At 38.8% G+C, this 23048-nt stretch overlaps 1 protein-coding gene across 3 annotated transcripts in view; it reads left to right on the top strand.

Annotated features, from left to right (window-relative positions):
- The window catches only part of RASSF8 (Ras association domain family member 8), a 140546-nt gene that overhangs the window by 104423 nt on the left and 13075 nt on the right, over positions 1–23048 (top strand). For all 3 annotated transcript variants that reach the window (XM_055395930.2, XM_055395929.2, XM_055395928.2), the window contains one exon: positions 12910–13115. In XM_055395930.2, coding sequence (XP_055251905.1) covers positions 13013–13115 — 103 coding nt within the window. In that variant the 5' untranslated portion in view covers positions 12910–13012. The remainder of the gene's footprint in view (positions 1–12909; positions 13116–23048) is intronic.

Raw genomic sequence — 23048 nt, 5'->3', positions numbered from 1 at the left:
GGTTCCCTGCATCATACAGCAAATTCCCACTGGCTGTCTCTTTTATGTAGGGCAGTGCATATGTTTCAATATATTGATTCTTTACTGTCTGAGCCACCAGTCCTAACTATTGTAAATAACTCTGCAATGAACATTGGGATGGGTACATTTGTCTTTTTCAATTACAGTTGCCTGAGGATGTATGCCCAGTGGTGGCATTGCTAGGTCATATGGTAGTTTTATTCCTAGTTTTTTAAAGGAATCTCCATACTGTTCTCCATAATGGCTGTATCAGTTTGCATTCCCACCAACAGTGCAAGAGGGTTACCTTTTCTCTATACCCTCTACAGCATTTGTTGTTTGTAGACTTTTTGATGATGGCCATTCTGACTGGTGTGAGATGATACCTCATTTTATTTTTGATTTGCATTTCTCTAATGAGCGGCGTTCAGCATCTTTTCACATGTTTATTAGCCATCTCAAAACAGATGACTTTATGTTCCTTTTTTTCAATAACACGGCAGCACAAAGTGGAACCCAATGGTGTATTATTTTTGTACTTTTAGACTTTTTGACCAGTAAAATCAAGTTGTAAGGTCATGCACTATTCCACCTTCCATGAACATTTAAGAAAATTGGCAAAAATAAGCAACATACAGTTTTTTCATGCTAATTTTCTTAGGTCAGTGGCAACCCCCATTTTATGGTCCAACTGTTTTCATTAGAGTTCTTAACAGGAGCAGCTCCCTCAACATCTTCGATACTGGGCACTTAATTTATCTCAATATGTGTTAAGTTTTAACTATTTAATTTCAGTTTTCAGAATAATCTAAATTGATATTACTCCAGAGATTGGCTAACGTCTATCCATGTGACCTTGATCAAATGATAAAGTTTGGCCAGACCTTAGCCTTCTGTGTTCAGTGAACTGATATACTAGTTGTTGGACAGCAGACTGCAAGCTCTGAAAAGCAAGATACCTGTGCGTCTGGTTTCAGTGACCTCTCTGAAGTGAGTGCCCTTATAGGTCTGGAGAAAGCACTATCATGTGGCCATCCCTCCCTGGCATGTCTAGGTGTAAGGAATCCACAGCTTCCTTGGGACCTCACCCTATAGAGCCAGATTATTTTTGAGTGACCTTGGTAGGCTTCTTACTTAAAAGGGAAAATATGGCACGGCTGGAACAACAGAAAAAAAGAAGAAAGATGCATGTGTTGAGGTTAATAGCATTCGTGCAGAATGGTGGCATTCCAGATGAAGTTGACTCAGGGTTACTACCACTTGGAAGATTTCAGCCATCTGGATTTGGCTTACAGTCAGGGCTGTAGAGGGTCTTGGAGGCCCTGACCTAGACTGAATTGTTCATTTTTGTGTGTTGGTTCATTTTCATCACTTCGATGACATGCCTTCAGACTAATCAAGTGGCCTTTGTCTCATGCCACCCATAGCTCCATGGCTTCTCCAAGCCTTGTTCTCCTGTGACCTTTTTCAAGATGTGAATTTCCAGGTTAAATTCCAAAGCAGAACACTTCCCTTATGAGTATTCTGTTAGCCAGAAGTCAAAGAATTCAAGCTAATAAACATGTCTTTGTGTTTCCATGGGGTATTAGAATGATTTTACAAATGGTAACCATTTTAAGAGGATTAGGGAATAAATTACTTTTTGGTGATGTCAGTATATTAGATTGATAAAAGGAGTTATTTAGAAGAACTTGCTTTTGAGATGAACTTTGGTACTGGAAAAACATCTGTTCTCTAAAATGGATAATTAAAGATGTTGCTTTTTCTTGAATTATAAGTGTTATATAGAAATCCTGTATTTCTTATTCAGAGCTTCACTTCACAGACCAAAATCTACCCAAATTGTTGTTCATATTTAAGTATGGAAAAGTCCTGGAAAAGTACTGTACTCCTAAAAGATTTTTGATAACTGCTCTATGGTTTATACCTCTCGGTGTGGGAGAAGTCTCCATTTCAAAATCATAGATATGGGTTTAACCTTATATTTGATTCAAAAAAATATAGTTGTCAATAAGATATCTGGAAATGAGCTTCCAATAAGAAATTCAAATTTTCATGCTAAAGGAAAAACTGAGGTTGCTAGATATGTTTATTTTAAAATTTTAATTTTTAAAAAAGATAGTTCTTAGTAGAAGGATTAGTATTTTCATATCAATGACTTTATTTTTTTTTAATTTAATTTTTTAAAAAGACAGTTCTTAGTAGAAGGAACAGTATTTTCATATCAATGACTTTATTTTTTTTTAAGGCATTCTATTTCTCCCAAATGTCACTTGAGAAGTTATGCATCTTGGTTGAAGTGATATACTCAGGATTTGAATCTCAGTATGCTATCACCCGGATCAATGTTCCCTTGAAAAAAGTGGCTTATTCCAGGAAGTACTTTTTAATAGTGTGAATTTAAGGAAATGCCAGAAATATCTAAGAAGCTTTGCTTTATATTTAAAGCAAGAGTTTAAAAGCATCACAAACAGGCAAGCATATTTTATTTAGGGACTCTGTAAAATAAATGTCAACATAATTTTCTAAAACCGGAAGAATGTTGGCACTGAAAAATAAATGTGATAAAACACTTATTTTGCTGAAATGCACATTTATTTATCATAGGTTCTCTGAACTAAAACTGTAGTCTCTTAGCACAGTTTATTAATAGCTAATTTGCCTCCTCTTTCTCCTTGAATGGCAGATTTGTACCTACTGTCCCATTGTTGTTTGTTACTAGAAGTAAATTTCCAAGAGATGACAGATGAGATTTCTTAGTATAATTTAGGACATTTTAAGAGCATTTATTTGGATACAGTGAATCCTTTTAAAGAGACTAGCCTTATTCATTTCTTGGTTTCTTTATTCACCCCAGTTGTGAATATACGCCCCCAAATTATTAGGTTCATGACCTCAAGAGAGTTAGTTATTTAAGCTTTCTGAGACTCAGTTTTTTCACCTTTAAAAGAAGATGAGTGGTACCGAACTCAGTGAACTGTGCTCTGAGGAATAAATGAGTCATGATACACTGAGCTTGGCAGATGGTTAATACTCACACCACTCCTTGCCATGGTTGCAGAGTGGTCACATGCACATGTCATGTTTGGGAAGTATTAGGTCATTGCATGTGTTTGAATGCTGTGACCTGAGGATGATGAGTAATAGAGGAAAGAGTATGGGTTTATTGGATTTAATAGTTAATATACACGTAGTGCTTAGCATTATGAACTTTTAAAAACATACTATTAAAGAAAACTTCTATGATTTAGACAGTTGTCTGAAAAGAAACGATATAAAGCCCATCTTTAGAAGATGTTGTGGCAATGAAGACTTTTTTTATAAGCAAAAGAGAAAGCAGGGGTTCTATTAAATTTTCTCATTTGTCCTTTATTGTTCCTACAAGTAAAACTTGCAACAGTGTATCCATCACCACTTCTAAGTGCCTCTGAGTGCCTCAAAATACATTAAAGAGTGGGCAGAAATCTTACTCTTATACATAGGCATGTTTTCTAAAAGCTAGTAGGTTGCATCCTATAGTATAAAACAGAGACTTTTTATAGGCATTGTGGCCACTTCCACTGCTCACCTTCCCCCTGCCCCCGATGCTGAATCACTGAGTAAGTTTAACAGAGCTTGACTAGTTTCTCTACCATGGAGTATCAGAACCTTTGTCTCCCAGAGATGACATGTTGAGAAGTTTCCCAGAATTACTGAACTGGAAGACTTTATTTCCCATGATGAGTCTCTCAGGACTGCCATTCTCAAGAATTCATTTTCAGTTATGTCGCTCTGCTGCTGCTGCTAAGTCGCTTCAGCCATGCCCAACTCTGTGCAACCCCATAGACGGCAGCCCACCAGGCTCCCCCATCCCCGGGATTCTCCAGGCAAGAACACTGGAGTGGGTTGCCATTTCCTTCTCCAATGCATGAAAGTAAAAGTGAAAGTGAAGTCACTCACTCATGTCTGATTCCTAGCGACCCCGTGGACTGCAGCCTACCTGGCTCCTCCATCCATGGGATTTTCCAGGCAAGAGTACTGGAGTGGGTTGCCATGTTCAGTCGCTCATTCATGTCCAACTCTTTGCGACCCCATGGACTGCAGCACACCAGGCTTCCCTGTCCATCACCAACTCCTGGAGCCTACTCAAAACTCCAACTCAAACTCCTACTCAGATGTCCCATCACATCGTGATGCCATCCAACCATCTCATCCTCTGTCGTCCCCTTCTCCTCCTGCCCCCAATCCCTCCCAGCATCAGGGCTTTTTCAGTGAGCAAGTTCTTCGCATCAGGTAGCCAAAGAATTGAAGTTTCAGCTTCAACATCAGTCCTTCCAATGAATATTTAGGACTGATTTCCTTTAGGATTTGACTGGTTGGATCAGTCCCTTGCAGTCCAAGGGACTCTCCAGAGTCTTCTCCAACACCACAGTTCAAAAGCATCAGTTCTTTAGCACTCACCTTTCTTCATAGTCCAACTCTCACATCCATACATGACTACTGGAAAAACCATAGCTTTGACTAGACGGACCTCTTTTGGTTAAGTAATGTCTCTGCTGCTTTTTTTTTTTAATTGGGGCCTAATTACTTTACAATATTGTAGTGATTTTGCCAGACTCTGCTTTTTATTATGCTATCTAGGTTGGTCATAGCTTTTCTTCCAAGGAGCAAGCGTCTTTTAATTTCATGGCTGCAGTCACCATCTGCAATGATTTTGGAGTCCCCCCAAAATAAAGTTTGTCACTGTTTACATTGTTTCCCCATCTATTTGCCACGAAGTAATGGGACCAGATGCCGTGATCTTGGTTTTCTGAATGTTGAGTTTTAAGCCAACTTTTTCACTCTCCTCTTTCACTTTCATCAAGAGGCTCTTTAGTTCTTCTTTGCTTTCTGCCGTAAGAGTGGTGTCATCTGTGTATCTGAGGTTATTGATATTTCTCTCAGCAATCTTGATTCCAGCTTGTGCTTCATCCAGAATTCATTTTAGGAGACGCATATTTATGTTACTAAGGTCATCTTCCTTAGTACCACTCTTGACCTTGTGTACCTTTTTATAACAGCCCACTTTCTGTGACAGCATTTACAGAACTGCATTGCAATGAAATAATGGGTTTGATTAAAGGAACCTTTGACTGGCATCCGAGGCAGCTTTCCAAAGACTGTTACCTCTATCTGCCAAACCTGGTTTCTCATCACCTTCCTTTCCTCTAATGTGTTTTCACTGTCTCTCTTCTCCTCTCTCGTTATGCTTCGTCCTGTCATACTCTCCAGGTTGTTTTTCTCTTCAGTTCTTTTCCCATTTCTGCAGACAGCAGGTACCCATAGACATTTTTTACATCAGTAATATTTGAACATTAAGAAGTTAATATTTTTTTAGTTGATAGCAGCAGTTTTTCCATACAGTTTCATTGAATTCTCACATCAAATTAGTTTTAGAATGAGCTAATATGAACTCCTTTTAGTTATATTTTTTACCAATTTTTTACACAAAGGAGAATTTTAGTATCTGGTTATTAGTAGTTCTTATAAGTACTGTTCAGAATATATATTGTGTTCATTGTGCTGAATCTTTCCCAGTGATTCAGAAAGAGCTAGGGGCCAGCATCAGTATTTGACTTAACTAAAGTAACTAGTTTGATCATGAAAATTTTATTATAACCCAGTTTATCTGTATACTATTTTTACACAGAATTCTTTGATATGCAGTAATGTCAGATCTTGAACAAAGCTAACAGCAAAAGAAATGTTAAAGTTGGCAGTAAGCTAGTGTATGCTTGTATGCAGTGTCCAGGGAGTGATGAGATTTGCTCAACAGTTTGATGGTTGCTATCACAAGGAAGTTATATCATTTAGAGATATGCCATCAGTTCTTGTCATTTGCAAGAGCCCTTGGTCACAACAGTTTCATCAACTGATAGTATATCACTTTGTTTTATGTGTTTTTCCATTTAAAGACTTTATTTAATATACATCATTGATTCACCAGCGTTGAATTCACAGTGAATAGCACTACAATACGTGCCTGAACAAAGCTTATCTAACAATGTGTATTTTTCTCTAAGTCACATCAGAGCCTTCGTGCCCTTAGGAACCCTAGACAGCACTTCAGCACAGTGGGTGGGGACTTTTTTAAACAGTGAAGTCACCAACAGAAACTACAAAAATGCAAAATATGACCCTATATAGACTGAGAAAAGGACATTTGTTGACAGAATGGAAGCTGAAATAAGACAGCACTGATTTTGCCCAACCTCAGCGGGGAACGCATAGGCCAGGCAACTCCAATTTTTCACCTCTTTATACGTGTCTGTGAATGACCGTGAAAGTACCACAAGTGTGGATTTGGGGATTACAAATAAATTTTAGTGAGTGGATGAATTCACAAATAAGGAATCCACAAGTAATGAGGATTGAATGTAATTGCTTTATTAAAAGCACTGGTCTTGGGGGAATATGTCTCCACAAATTTAGGTTCTTAATTCCAATAGACACTTTTAAAATTGAAGTATAGTTGATGTGTAATACTATGTTAGTTTCAGGAGCACAGCAAAGTGATTCAGTTTTTTTTTTTTTTTCAGATTATATTCCATTATACATCTAGGTGGTACTAGTGGAAAAGAACCTGCCTGTCAATGCAGGAGACATAAGAGACACAAGTTGGATCCCTGGGTCGGGAAGATCCCCTGGAGGAGGGCATGGCAACCCACTCCAGTATTCTTGCCTGGAGAAGCCCGTGGACAGAGGAGCCTGGTGGGCTACAGTCCATAGGGTCGCATTGTAATGACTTAGCACACACACATAGGTCATTACAAAATACTGAATATAATTCCTTGTTCTATACAGTAAATCCTTGTTGCTTATCTATTTTATTTATAGAAGTTTGTATCTGTTAATCCCATATTCCTAATTTCTCCCTCCCTCCCTTCTTTGGTAACCTTAAGTTTGTTTTCTGTGTCTGTAAGTCAGTTCCTATTTTGTGTGTATATTTATTTGTATTATTTTTTAGATTCCACGTATAAGTGATACCATACAATTATTTGTCTTTGTCTGACTTCACTAAGAATAATATTTTCTAGGTCCATCTATGTTGCTGTAAATGGCAATATTTCATTCGTTTATGGCTGAGTAATTGGAAGGACTGATGCTAAAGCTAAAACTCCAATACTTTGGCCACCTCATGCGACGAGTTGACTCACTGGAAAAGAGTGATGCTAGGAAAGATTGGGGGTGGGAGGAGACGGGGACGACAGAGAATGAGATGGCTGGATGGCATCACTGACTGGATGGACATGAGTTTGAGTGAACTCCGGGAGTTGGTGATGGACAGGGAGGCCTGGCATGCTGTGATTCGTGGGGTCGCAAAGAGTCGGACACGACTGAGCAACTGAACTGAACTGATCTGATCTGAATACACTATTGTATATATGTATGCCACGTCTTCTTAAGCCAGTTGTCTGTTGATGGGCATTTGGGTTGTTTCCATGTATTGGTTATTATAAATACTGCTGCTATGAACATTTGGGTGTATGAACATACAAAGAAAACATGTATCTTTTCGAATTAGAGTGTTCATTTTTTTCCAGATATATACTCAGGAGTGGAGTGGTAGCTCTAGTTTTTTATGGAATCTCTATTATTTTCCATAGTAACCACACCAATTTACATTCCCAACAGTGTTAGACTTCCCTAGTGGCTCAGATGGTAAAGAACCTGCCTGCAGTGCAGGAGACCCAGTACGAGCCCTGGGTCAGGAAGATCCCCTGGGGAAGAGAATGGCAACCCACTCCGGTAATCTTGCCTGGAGAATCCCATGAACAAAGAAGCCTGGCAGGCTACAGTCCATGGGGTCGCAAAAGAGTCGGACACAACTGCACGACTGCACTACTACTGCAGCTACTACACCAACAGTGCATGAGGGGTCCCTCTTTTCCATACACTCTCCAGCATTTACTGTTAATAGAATTTTTGATGATAAATATTCTGACTCGTGTGAGGTGATACCCTGCTGTGATTTTGATTTGCATTTCTCCAATGTTGAGCATCTTTTTGCTTGCTTGTTGACCAGCTGTTAGTCTTCTTTGGCGCAATGTCTGTTTAGGTCTTCTGCCCATTTTCTGATTGGGTTGATGTTTTTTATATGGAGTTGTACAAGCTATTTGTAAATTTTGAAAGTTAACCCCTTGCCTATTGCATCGTTTGCAAGTATTTTCTACCAGTCTGTAGGTTGTCTTTTTGTTTTGTTGATGGTTTCCTTTGCTGTGCAAACTTTAAAGTTTGATTGTTGTTCAGTCACTAAGTCACATCCTACTCTTTGCCACCCCAGGGACTGTAGCCTACCAGGCTTCTCAGTCCATGGGGTTTTTCCAGACAAGAATACTGGAGTAGGTTTGCCATTGCCATTTCCTTCTCCAGCAGTATCTTCCCAGACCAGGGATTGAACCCACGGCTCCTGCATTAGCAGGAGAGTTCTTTACGAGTAAGCCACCAACCTAGCCCGTTAAGTTTGATTAGGTCCCACTTCATTTTTGCTTTTATTTCTTTTGCCTTGGCAGACTGATCTAAGAAAATATTGCTACAGTTTGTCCCAGAGAATGTTTTGCTTATGTTTTCCTCTAGGAATTTAATGGTGTCATGTCTTAAATTTATAATTAAACCATTTTGAGTGTAGTTTTATATATGGTGTAAGGGAATGTTCTAATTTATTTGATTTATATGTAGCTGTCTGGCTTTCCCAACACTACTTATTGAAGTAGTGTTTTCTCCATTGTATATTCTTGCCTTGTTTGTCATAGATTAGTTGACTGTAAGTGCATGGGTCCAGTCAACTTTTAAAATAATAAATGCTTCTTAGCTAAAAGAATACTTGCTCCCCAGTTGCAAGTTACTGAATCAACCTAGTTCTTCATTATAAAAGTTATTAAAATAATAGTGGTTTGAATATAGAAACCTCACAATGAAAACAATAACAACTCTTCAGTAGAACCTTACTTCTGCCTACATCACTGTTTCCATGGAAAAAATGTATTCCAAATTCCAATTAAGATGCTATGGTCCTTCTGCTTCCTGAGTTTTTAGTTCCAATGATGACCAATCCACCACACGCACCTACAGTGTAGGACTTCCATTTTCCCCTCTAGTCTAGTTCTGGGAGCAGAGCTTAAGAGTTGGACTCAGAGGGTATAAAGGAAAGAACAGGGTTGCAGCTTTTAAAAGAGAGTACTTGGGGCTTCTGCTGGGAAGATATTTTTCAAATGACTCTCATGAGTAACCCTGATCATAAGGAAAGGAAAGGATGATTGTCAGTATAGCTTCAAACTTGACAAAAGCAAAGTGATCCTCCTGCAATAGAATTTTGGACCATGTGGTTCTTTGATCTGATCCATAAGGGCATTTCCTACCCTTCTTAAGAATCTGAAAGATATTATTAACACAGATGCTGATCTCCACAATGATGAGCTGTGGTAGGATGTCTCTGATCAAGAGGATAAATACCCTGAAGTTTATATTAATTAAGCAGTATTGTTTATGCTCTGTGTTTTCCCACAACATTACCATACTCTGTGATATTTAACATGTATATGTTTTATGTTTTTTTATATTCAGTTAATGATTAAAAATTCAAGGTAAAAAGGTAATAATGCGGATAGGAAAATATGTGATGGTATACTAAAACCTTTATGAAACTTAATAATGAACCTCAGAGGTTTCTTTTAAATGACAGGCTTCCTGGGGTGGGAGAGGAGGACTTTTAATGAGATCTGCTGTCTTGTTAATTTTCCCAAGTTTAATCTTTTTAAAAATAATTGTTTACTTTTATAATGTTTAAAATTTTAATACTTTAAAGTTTTATTTCCATTTACAGTTATTGCAAAATATTGGCTATATTCCCAATGTTGTACAATACATCCTTGAGCCTATCTCATGTCCAATAGTTTGTACCAACCACTCCCCCACTCTGTATTGTCCCCCACAACTGGTAACCACGAGTTTGTTCTCTGTGTGTCTCCTTTTTCTTTTTAATATTCACTAGTTTACTGTATTTTTTTTTTTTTTTAGATTCCACATGTAAGTGATATATGGTATTTGTCTTTCTCTGACTTACTTCACTTAGCATAGCAAGTTTGTCCATGTTGCTGCAAAAGGCAGAATTTCATTATTTTTAATGGCTGAGTAGTTTCCATTGGATATATATACCACATCTTCTTTATCCATTTATCTGTTGATGGACACTTAGGTTGCTTCCATATCTTGGCTATTGTAAATAATGCTGCTGCGTACACTGGGGTGCATGTATCTTTACAAATTAGCATTTTTGGCTTTTTCAGATATATACCAGAAGTGAAATTGCTGGGTCATATAGTAGTTCTGTGTTTAGTTTTTTTTTGAGAAACCTCCATACTGTTTTTCCACAGTAGCTGCACCAGTTTACATTCCCACCAACAGTGCATGAGGGGTCCCTTTTCTCTGCATCCTGGCCAACATTTGTCACTTGTGTTCTTTTTAATGGTAGCCATTCGGACAGTTGTGAGGTGATATCTTCTTGTGATTTTTGGTTAACATTTTCCTGATGATTAGTGATGTTGAGCATCTTTTCATATGCATACTGGACATCTGCATTTCCTCTTTGGAAAAATGTCTATTCAGTTCTGCCTGTTTTTTAAAATTGAAGTGTTTGTTTTTTGATGTTGAGTTGTATGAAGTATTTGTATATGTTGGATATTAATCTTTTACCAGCCGTATTATTTGGAGATGTTTTCTCTCATTCAGTAAGTTGTCTTTTTGTTTGTTAATGGTTTCCTTTGCTGGGCAAAAGCTTTTTATTGTGTCCAAGTTTAATCTTTAAATGAAACATCAGGGACTAGGTATTAAATATGTTTTATTTCAACTTTAAAAATTCAGCTGTTTTTTATTTTTAATAAAATAATTTAAATATATTAATGTAATACAATATATTAGTGTTTGACTACTTTTCATCTTAATTTATCCCCAAAACAAATAATGCCTATTCTATTTTTAGGAAATAGAGTGCCTACCAGAAAAGGAAATCAATCTAAGTCAGAACTCTTAGGTTTCCTTTCTATAAGTGGTCTCTAAATAGGAATAGAAGCATATAAACCTCTTGTTTGAAATCTGGTATGTAAATCAGCCTGTATAATGCTCCAGAAAGTCTAGCTGCAAAAGAACTTTTCAGGCTTTATCTAGTGGAATTCTTAAACTTCCTTGTCTTTGGAACCCCATTTTCCCGGATATTTTAACATCTTACATTACTTTGTAAATGAGGGAACACAGTTATGGTAATCAGCTTGTTGCAGGCAAATGGCCCTTTCTCTGGGCAGAAAGGGGGTTTGTGAAGCCACCTTGGCTGCAGTGGAGACAGAGAGCTGAAGCAGCATACTGGGAACCTCAGGTCTTTCTTCCCCTTGTTTTCGGGATGACAGAAAATATTTTGTACCTTCTCTAGAAAAAGTAATTAGGCTTATTCTCCTTCATTTCACATGTGTTCTGACTGCCTGGGTGACCAGGTGACCTAGAACTGTCTTAGGTCCTGTAAGAGAATGTGCAAGGACTAAGTTAATATTTTGTAGGAAAAGTTTTATTGTTTTTTAAATAAGTTTTTTGATAAGTAATTAATCCTGAAATGCCAGTGCCATTGTAAACCATTCAGTTCAGTTCAATTCAGTTCAGTCGCTCAGTCGTGTCCGACTCTTTGCGACCCCATGAATCACAGCACGCCAGGCCTCCCTGTCCATCACCAACTCCCGGAGTTCACTCAAACTCATGTAAACCATTAAACAAATTTAAATGTTTTATTTAATTAAATCAATCTTTATTACATGTCATAAACTTTAACATTGTTTTAAAAACAGCAAAGAAATAGGAAGATGACAGGACAATGGGCAAACAAATTGTAGACTGACTAAGGATTTTTATTAAACACAGGAACAGCTGAGTTTTTAAAAACCCACAGGAAAAAGAATTGCATGTGATTGATTTTTAGTGGGGTAGTACTTTGGCCACCTCGTGCGACGAGTTGACTCACTGGAAATGACTCTGATGCTGGGAGGGATTGGGGGCGGGAGGAGACGGGGACAACAGAGAATGAGATGGATGGATGGCATCACCAACTCGATGGACATGAGTTTGAGTGAACTCCGGGAGTTGGTGATGGACAGGGAGGCCTGGTGTGCTGTGATTCATGGGGTCGCAAAGAGTTGGACATGACTGAGCGACTGAACTGAACTGAATAACTTTCTAATCAATAGAAAACTCAAAGCATTTGATTTGACCGTATGAGAATGTAAAATTTTCTGTTTCACTTTATTTATGCAACTAAATAAAATATCAAACACTGGGGAAGCACAACAAGTAAACAAAAAGATTGAGGTTTACATTATTGGAATAAGTCTTTAATTGAAGGCAGTTATCTAACTCTTGTTAAATAAATAGGAAGAGGACAAGTAGCTCAATACACAGGAAAGTTCAGTCAAAGAAGGATTACATAACCTTAGGAAGATACCTTTATAAATGTTGGCAAGGCTGCAGAAGCTGGTTCAATTATTTATGATTTCTAAAATGACCAGAAAAAACTTTTTTTAACCTCAAAAATTATCCTAATGAAATTTTTTTAAATTAATCATTTGTAAGTTGAGCAAAAGGACTTAGGCAAGTAAATACGATTTCTTACAGTCAGTGGAGAGTGATGTTATGAGTGATATTCTAATTGTGAAGATGGTAGTACCATGAGATGTCATGAAAGGTGGCCATGGTTGTATTTACACTGCTCAATTCAGTTCAGTTCTGTGAATAAGTAAGCCCATGGTCATTAATGCTGGTAGGACTATGCTGTATTAAAATTTGTTTTGGTAACATTTGCTTATTAGAAGAAATGTTAAGATTTGTTTTCTTAACAGTGTTTTTTCCTCTTTTTAGCTGACTACACAGCCTCTGCCTTTTCCGTGTTTTCGTGGCCAGAGACATGACCTGACACCTTGATGACCAGTCTCAGGGCCCTCGGGTGACTGGCTGGGGCACCATGGAACTTAAAGTATGGGTGGATGGAGTTCAGAGGATTGTTTGTGGGGTCACCGAGGTCACAACTTGCCAGGAGGTTGTCATAGCCTTAGCTCAAGCAATAGGTAAGTGAACTCTCGGGGTGTCTGAGATACAGTTTATATCTGTGCTCTCAGTTTTTGTTTCTCTTTGTTTGTTTTAAGTATAGGAGTCGTGTGGGCTTTGTTCATTTGGTTCCATAATGCATCTCTCAGGTGCATTTTCCTGATTGCTGTCCCCCATGCCCAGCTTAGGTCAATCTGTGAAGACACTTCTCTGCCTCTCCTAGATTTTACTGATCTTGAGTCTAGAGTCTGCACTGTCTTTTCTTCTCCGGATGTTTATCCTAAACAATTTCTGGAACTGAAAATGTTTTCTTGAGCCAAAACATGGATTTCAAGTTCCCAAACCCTTCATTAGGGAAAATCCAATTTACTTATTATTCTGAATACTTTTAGAAAAGATAATACAACAAATTAAATGACATATTTCTTCCTGTAAAAAGTACAGGAAGATAACGTGCACTTTTTAAATTTTACACAGTGAAGGTGAAGTTGTCAAATCCATGCTCACTGGCTCCATCTTATCCACTTACCCTGCTGCAGCTTTTCTTCTTATTTATTCTTAATTCATCTTTATCATATTTTATGCATATTTTTAGTTGCTGTAATTCCTTTTGGAACATGATAAGCACATAAACACCTATATCAGTAAACCGGTGATGTGAACTAAACTTTGTATTTGCATCTTCAATCCATCACTTAGCAAACATATAGAGTTGACCCTTGAACAGCACAGGTTTTAACTGTGAGGTCCACTTACATGTGGTTTTTTTCCCAGTCGTAAATCCTGCTCTACTATACAATTCAAGGTTAGTTGAATCCATGAATGTGGAGGATCTGCAGATAGACGGGGCCAGCTGACTGTAGTTACGTGCAGATTTTCAACTGCATGAAGAGTTGGTGCCCCAACCCCTGCATTGTGCGCCATGCTAGGTGTCATGCTAGTTTTTATTGGAAGCGTGTTGAGCTAGCTCAGGCTGAAGACAAGTCCCTGTTTCTGTGGCACCTTTGCACCTGGTAGAGGTGACTATAGCCCAGCATTGTGGCAGATGCACTGTTAGAAGTTGTCAGTGTCCCTATGCAAAGAGAGACGCTTTCCTTTAATGCTCACTTTTGATTTTAATCCTTTCCTTTTGATTTTTCCTGAAGCACTGTATAGCACACTCATATATTAAAACAATGCTGAGAGTGCTACGCTTTCACATCCCTTGAAATTTTCTTACATTTGGCACTACTATTATGTTTGTGGACATAAACTTAGTTGTTAGAGAGGAGGAAATTAAGGCATTTAATTTGATCTCATATTCTTTGCAACTTAGTCATAGCCCCCTTTGAAAGCCTCACATAATTTATTTGGAATAAATGTTTAGTATCGTTGGTTTATTATCTTTCTTAGTGAAAACTGGAATTAGCAAGTATCAACTCTAACTTTCTTTTGTTATATTTGAGAATCAAGCCATGGACAGTGGTTAAAAAACAACGACAAGTAGTTTTTAGAAAAGTCAGAGTAGTTGAAGACTATAATAAACTGCCTTTGTTCAAATGGTAGCCATGTTCTCTACACAGAATTTCAAGGGGTAACTGTCCAGATGTACCAGGTGTGTGTTTATCCATTTGGACTAAAAAGGATACTTGTTTGTGGACGAGTTAAAAAGAAGCTTTAACTGAACCTGTCCCCCAGTTTTGCTTTCTCAGTAACTCAATCCAGAACTGTTTTGAAATGTTGACAACTTGAGTACAAGAGGCTTTATGACATTTTTCCATATCTGGCTAAGCAACTCTTTTTCTGATTCATAGATACTTTATTGAATTTAGAATTCACCTGAAAGATGATTCAACTATTGATCCCCGCTTCTGTTGTGCCATGAGATTTTCTCAGCCTCATGTTCAGTATGCTTCTGATACACACTTATATATTTCTCTCCCTTGTCATGAGAGTTCTTGATACTCCAATTCTAAACATTAAATGAAAATGTTACTGTATTTTGACCTTATTTCTACTATAAAAAATAATAGAGGACTTATTAATTAGGGAAATTTCTGCTATAACAAACACCTGGAGAAATCTCTGTGGCTTCACATAGTAAAAGTTTAGTTACACTAATAGCAGCATATCGACTGAGCAAAACTGCAGATGTTTCTAAAAAATTTATAGTGAAGCAACCTATAGAATAGCTTCTTGGGTTTAAGTCCATTTATTTGCCTCATATAGGGGCACTGTACATGTGATTAGGGATTATTGAGTTTTTCTGGATAGCTAAAATTGTTTTCAGGAAACCATCAGATATACAAATATGTATGCAAGTTGGCAATCTACAAATATATATGACACCTAACAGTTTCTGACTCAATGTTGTTAATACTGATCAATCAAATTAAGTTAGAGAAGAGCATAAGACAAACCATAATTTGATAAAAGATTTTCTTGAAATATTTATTTGGCTGCATCAGGTCTTGGTTGCTGCAGGCAGGATCTTTCTTTGCAGCACGCAGGCTCCAAGTGCGAGGCTTCAATAGTTGGAATGCATGGGCTTAGTTGCCCTGCAGCATGTGGGCTTCTAGTTCCCTGACCAGGGATCGAACCCATGCCCCCTGCATTGGAAGGCAAACTCCCAACCACTGGACCACCAGAGAAGTCCCTTGATAAAAGATTTTAAATGTTACCTACTAGTACAGATGAAAATCCTTTCTGCTTTGATATTTGACTACTTGGCAGGTTATATTTGGCTGGTAGAAATCGAACACTTTCTAGAATTATAAGACAGGAACTAAAAGTGAAACCAGGATGACACTCTTAATTGGCGTGAAGTGATTAAATGGCACAGCAGGAGTGCACTGTGTTTGGTCACTGTACACCCTGGACTTTCTGAAACATTCCCAGTTATAAATATTCAGCCTTGGTTTTCCCATAAACTATCCCAGAAATGCCATTATTTCAGAGTTCAAACTGCTTCTCAAAACTGTATGTGAAACAGAAAACCTTTGACAACTCATCTGTCTCAAGTTATAGATGAGAAAATGCATTTGCTCTGTTAAAATCACAAACAAAAAAATATGAAAAGAAGATACTTCTGCCCTCAAGTAGCTTAGAACTTAAAGTACAGCTTATAAAAGATTAGAGAGGAAGACAAGAGAAAGAAATCAAGGAGAATAAGGATCACAATAAACTGTGGAAAATTCTGAAAGAGATGGGAATACCAGACCACCTGACCTGCCTCTTGAGAAACCAGTATGCAGGTCAGGAAGCTACAGTTAGAACGTGACATGAAACAACAGACTGGTTCCAAATAGGAAAAGGAGTACGTCAAGATTGTATATTGTCACCCTGCTTATTTAACTTACATGCAGAGTACATCATGAGGAACGCTGAGCTGGAAGAAGCACAAGCTGGAATCAAGATTGCCAGGAGAAATATCAATAACTCAGATATGCAGATGACACCACCTTTATGGCAGAAAGTGAAGAGGAACTAAAGAGCCTCTTGATGAAAGTGAAAGAGGAGAGTGAAAAGGTTGGCTTGAAGCTCAACATTCAGAAAACTAAGATCATGGCATCCGTTCCATCACTTCATGGGAAATAGATGGAGAAACAGTGTCAGACTTTATTTTCTTGGGCTCCAAAATCACTGCGGATGCTGACTGCAGCCATGAAATTAAAAGACGCTTACTCCTTGGAAGGAAAGTTATGACCAACCTAGATAGCATATTAAAAAGCAGAGACATTACTTTGCCAACCAAGGTCCAACTAGTCAAGGCAATGGTTTTTCCCGTGGTCATGTATGGATGTGAGAGTTGGACTGTAAAGAAAGCTGAGCGCCGAAGAATTGAACTGTGGTGCTGGAGAAGACTCTTGAGAGTCCCTTGGACTGCAAGGAGATCCAACCAGTCCATTCTAAAGGAGATCAATCCTGGGTGTTCATTGGAAGGACTGATGCTAAAGCTGAAGCTCCAATACTTTGGCCATCTCACGCGAAGTGTTGACTCACTGGAAAAGACTCTGATGCTGGAAGGGATTGGGGGCAGGAGGAGAAGGGGACGACAGAGAATGAGATGGCTGGATGGCATCACCGACTCGATGGAGGTAAGATTGAGTGAACCCCGTGAGTTGGTGATGGACAGGGAGGCCTGGTGTGCTGTGATTCATGGGGTCACAAAGAGTCGGACACGACTGAGCTACTGAACTGAAGGGAAAGTTTTTCTGATTCATGCTGCTTTGTTGCCTGGTGCCAGTGAACGTACTGAAGATTCACAGTTTTTCTCTGTTCCCACTTCTTGTCCTCATATCTTTTTCATTTGGGGCCAGTGAAAGTGAAAGTCGCTCAGTCATGTATGACTCTTTGCGATTCTCTAGGCCAGAATACTGGAGTGGGTAGCCTTTCCCTTCTCCAGGGAATCTTCCCAACCCAGGGATTGAACCCAGGTCTCCCGCATTGCAGGCAGATTCTTTACCAGCTGAGTCACACGGATAGCCCTTGTGGGCCAGAGCTAGCATTTAATAGAAACAAATTGATTGGAGCTGGGGGCCCAAGGTGGCACGGACTGTTCTAAGAAGCCGCGTTTCTTAGAGTTTGCCCCAACAGAATCAGTTCTCAAACAAACACATTTTATTCTGAACTCTAGTTTTACTATTTGTTAATATTTCTTTCTTTTCTCTGAAAGTTCCTTCAAAGTGTGGAGGTCCTGCTTGTTTTTCTTGTACCATTGGTTTTCCTGAAGCAGGTGCTCGATAAAACAGTTTCTAGAACAGTGGTGCCCCCATAGACCTTTCTGCAAGGATGGTGATGTTCTGTGCCTGCATGTCCAGTGCAGTAGCCTTGAGCCACGTGTAGCCATACTTGAAGTGTGGCTAGGGTAACTGGGGAATTGAATGTTTAATTACAGTTTGAATGTGGCTAGTGTCTATTAGCTATTGTAGTAATATGACTAATTGCTATCTAGACTAAAAATGTCAAAACCCAAGCTTTGTGTCCCATCTATTGCCCATCCTCAGATTTCTTCCTTCTCATCTCCACAAATGAGGACGCTTGCTTTTTTTTTCCAAATAAAAAATTTTAATTGTAATATTAAAGGATGAGCTAAAGGAGAAGCAAGGGGAAGAAAGAAAAACAGGAAGAAGTAAAGATAAAATATGCATCAGCAGGCAGGCCATCCTGCATCCCATCCCACCTCAGACTACAGGCCCAACCCCAAAGACCAGCAAGGGACTCTCTGCAGAACCCCAGGCAAGTCTCACAGACCTGCCTCATGACCTCCACTTCTTCCCCCGCCTTGCAGGTCCTGCCTTCACTGTGGTGGGGCCAAAGGAACCCAAGGGCCTCCTCAGTTCAGTCGCTCAGTCGTGTCTGACTCTGTGACCCCATGAACCACAGCACGCCAGGTCTCCCTGTCCATCACCAACTCCCAGAGCTTACCCAAACCCATGTCCATTGAATTGGTGATGCCATCCAACCATTTCATCCTTTGTCATCCCCTTCTCCTCCTGCCTTCAATCTTTCCCAACATCAGGGTCTTTTCAAATGAGTCAGCTCTTTGCATCAGGTGGCCAAAGGATTGGAGTTTCAGCTTCAACATCAGTCCTTTCAGTGAATGCCCAGGACTGATTTCCTTTAGGATGGACTGGTTGGATCTCCTTGCAGTCCAAAGGACTCTCAAGAGTCTTCTCCAACACCACAGTTCAAAAGCATCAATTCTGCGCTCAGCTTTCTTTATAGTCCAACTCTCATCCATCCATACATGACTACTGGAAAAACCATAGCCTTGAATAGGCAGACCTTTGTTGACAAAGTAATGTCTCTGCTTTTTAATATGTTGTCTACGTTGGTCATAACTTTCCTTCCAAGGAGTAAGCATCTTTTAATTTCATGGCTGCAATCAGCATCTGCAGTGATTTTGGAACCCCCAAAATAAAGTCAGCCACTGTTTCCACTGTTTCCCCATCTATTTCCCATGAAGTGATGGGACCAGATGCCATGATCTTCGTTTTCTGAATGTTGAGCTTTAAGCCAGCTTTTTCACTCTCCTCTTTTACTTTCATCGAAAGGCTCTTTAGTTCTTCTTCACTTTCTGCCATAAGAGTGGTATCATCTGCTTATCTGAGGTTGCTGATATTTCTCCCGGCAGTCTTGATTCCAGCTTGTGCTTCCTCCAGCCCAGCGTTCCTCATTATGTACTCTGCATATGTTAAATAAGCAGGGTGACAATATATAGCCTTGACATATTCCTTTTCTTATTTGGAATCAGTCTGTTGTTCCATGTCCAGTTCTAACTATTGCTTCCTGACCTGCATACAGGTTTCTCAAGAGGCAGGTCAGGTGGTCTGGTATTCCCATCTCTTTCAGAATTTTCCACAGTTTATTGTGATCCACAGTCAAAGGCTTTGGCATAGTCAATAAAGCAGAAATATATGTTTTTCTGGAACTCTCTTGCTTTTTCGATGATCCAGCAAATGTTGGCAATTTGATCTCTGGTTCCTCTGCCTTTTCTAAAACCAGCTTGAACAATTGGAAATTCACAGTTCTCATATTGCTGAGGTCAAAGTGACCCCTCCCACACCTCAAAGCCGAGGGGCTGAGCCCAGAATTGCAGACCAGTAACACTTGCTTTTAATTGATTAGATCTAAAATATTTGTATTATCTTTGATTATTTTCCTGCTCTAATACCTTACAACTAATCCATCAACAAGTCCTGCCCATACTACCTTCAGTGTATATCCAGAATCGTGTTGCTCCTCCCCATAGCCACTATCGCTTGATATAAGCCGCCATCATGACTCACTCAGATTTTTGCGGTAGCCTTCCATCTCATTTCCCTGTATCATTCTGATCCCCTCCAGCCTATTCTCAACAGAGTTACTTTAAAGTAATACTTTGAAAATGCACATTATCATCAGTTTTCTGCTGAAAACCCCTTAATAGTCACCAGACTCACTCAGAAAATTTTAAAGTCCATGCACTAGTCTTCAGGGCCCTAGATGAACCCCTGCTCTACCCACAGTCTCACTCACTGTTGATTGCTTTCCTCTTAAACATGTCAGAGACATTTCTGCCTTAGTCTTTGTATCTGTTCTTTCTGCTGAGAATACTGTGCACCCAGATAGCTTCCAAATTCACTTCCTTGGCTCACTGCTTAAATGTCACCTTTTTAAAAATATTTTTTAATAATTTTATTTACTTATTTATTTTTGGCTAGCACTGGGTCTTTTTCTTTTAACTTTTTATTTTGTATTGGAATATAGCTCAGTTGGTAAAAAGTCCACCTGCAGTGCAGGAGACCCCGGTCCAATCTGTGGGTTGGGAAGATCCCCTAGAGAAGGGAAAGGCTTCCCACTCCAGTATTCTGGTCTGGAGAATTTCATGGACTGTGTAGTCCATGGGATTGCAAAGAGTCGGACACAACTGAGCGACTTTCACTTTTACAGCTGATTAACAATGTTGTGATAGTTTCAGGTGAACAACAAAGGGACTCAGCCAAACATATATGTGTATCCATTCTCCCCCAAGCTCCCCTCCCATCCAGGCTGCCACATAACATTGAGCAGAGTTCCCTGTGCTATACAGTAGGTTCTTGTTGGTTATTCATTTTAAATATAACAGTGTATACAGTTGTATCATTTCTTTTTAGATTCTACATATAAGGGTTTTCATAGGATATTTCTTCTTCTCTGACTTACTTCTTTCAGTATGACAATCTCTAGTATATCCATGTTGCTGCAAGTGGCATTATTTCATTTTAATGGCTGAGTAATATTCCATTATATATGCGTACCACATCTTCCTTATCCATTCCTGTCAGTGGACATTTAGGTTGCTTCCTTGTCTTGGCTAATGTAAACAGTGCTGCAATGAACACTGGGGTGCATGTATCCTTTTAGATTATGTTTTTCTCCAGATATATGCCCAGGAGTGGGATTGCAAGGTCATATGGTAGCTCTGTGTTTAGTTTTTTAAGGAACCTCCATACTGTTCTCCATAGAGTCAGTACCAATTCACATACCCACCAACAGGGTGGGAGGGTTCCCGTCTTTCTGCACCCTCTCCATCATTTATTGTTTGTGGATTTTTTGACGATAGTTATTCTGACCGGTGTGAAGTGATATCTCCTTGTAGTTTTGATTTGCATTTCTCTAATCATTAGCCATGTCAAACATCTTTCATGTACCTGTTGGCCATCAGTATGTGTTCTTTGGAGAAATGTCAGTTTAGATCTTCTGCCCGCTTGTTGACTGGGTTGTTTGTTTTGATGCTGTTAAGCATCATGAGCTGTTTGTAAATTTTGGAGACTAATCCCTTCTTGGTCACATCATGTGCAAATATATTCTCCCAGTCTGTGGGTTGCTTTTCATTTTGTTTCTGTTTCATTTGCTGTGCAAAAGTTTTCAAGTATGTCTCTTAAATGCCGTCTTATCCCAGAGCCCCTCCCTGACTGCTCATCCACGCATACCTGCACACACGTATCCACACACATGCACATACTCCCCATCTGCCGTACTCTGTTTTTCTCTATTGTACCCCGATACATTACCTATAGGCCACAATCCATCATCCACATTTTTGAAACCTAGAAAATTCTGAAACCCTAAAGTTTAATCATAGTTAATTTGTTAGCCATACCTGTATACCTTGAACTCATTTGGGAGTAAAAACTGATCTGATTTGATATGAAGCTGAGGCTGTTTTTAATCTATGTTTATTCAATTTGGCATGAAATTGATATATTTTATTTTAGAACTTTCAGTATGTGTGACTGTGGACTTGCAGGATAGCACTCTGCTACCTTTCTGTCATCCAAAAATTTCTTAATTTTTAGCATATCTGACCTTAAAGCTGTTGGATAACAGACAGTAGACCTACATTCATTCATCCGTGTGCTGTGTATTGCCTGCCACTGTTTGGTTACTCCTTATTGCCATAGCTTAAAACCATGTCTAGCATGTAGTAGACACTCACACATACTTGTGAATAAATGAATGAATTTTTTAAAGTTTCTGTGAACTTGGTTGGAATTGGTGCAGGCTGAACTGTACAGTACAGACTGAACTTGGTGACCATCTAATGTCCTATTCATCTGTAAGATTATATGATCCTTTAGAGGATAAAGAAAATAATATATCATCACATTTAACTCTTAATTTTGCATATAAATGATCAACTTTAGAAAATTATGAGTTGGTTAACTTTGTATCTGCTTACAAAGTGGCACTATCTATTGTAGACTATTTTGAAGTTTAGCAAAACACAGGGAAGGTGAAAGAATCGCTCATGACCTTGCTTCCTGGAAGTAAACTTTACAAGCAATGCTTTGCATGTACCTACAGATGAGCTTTAAAAAACAAAAAAGATTTCACTCTCCATAAAGCTTCATAGTTAAAGTCTCACTTTTCACTACTGAATTGGGAATTAAATTTTCCACATCGTTTAATCCTCACAGTAGTCTTTTGAGAAGAGCCCTGTTATGACCCCTATTTTGGAGGTGATGGAGCAAGGCACAGAGATGTTAAATGACTTGCCCAAGCTCGTGTAGCTGGTAAGGAGCATCCTGAGATTCAAACCAGAAGTCTGGTTCAAGAACCCTGCTGTTAACTACTGTTATACTGCGTTATTTATATCCTCTATAATCCCAGTGGACAACTGTTAGAAAATATAGTTACCGACGGAATTACATTGAAGCGAAAACTAAAAATCCTTAGTCGTAAAATATACGGCTTTTTTATAACCAAGATTATCTTTTATAATTTTTATATTTATAGCAATAGTATAGTGTATCAGCCATAATTCTAAGTATCTTCTGTATTTTCCACATCCCTAAAAGATTTTAATGAATGTGAACACATGTAATTCACAACATGCATCAGTCAGGATATGTAAGTTTATGCTACATGAATAAACAATTCCCCAAAACTTAGTGGGTTATATTGATGTGTTAGCTGTTATTTTGGTTAATACTATTTATGTAAAGTAA

Source organism: Moschus berezovskii, chromosome 6 (genome assembly GCF_049115385.1).
Source record: "Moschus berezovskii isolate FMDL1 chromosome 6, NW_MosBer_1.0, whole genome shotgun sequence".
In the NCBI taxonomy this organism is placed as follows: domain Eukaryota; kingdom Metazoa; phylum Chordata; class Mammalia; order Artiodactyla; family Moschidae; genus Moschus; species Moschus berezovskii.
Note: the sequence above shows the minus strand (reverse complement) of the source record. Positions and strands in the feature narration are given on the sequence as shown.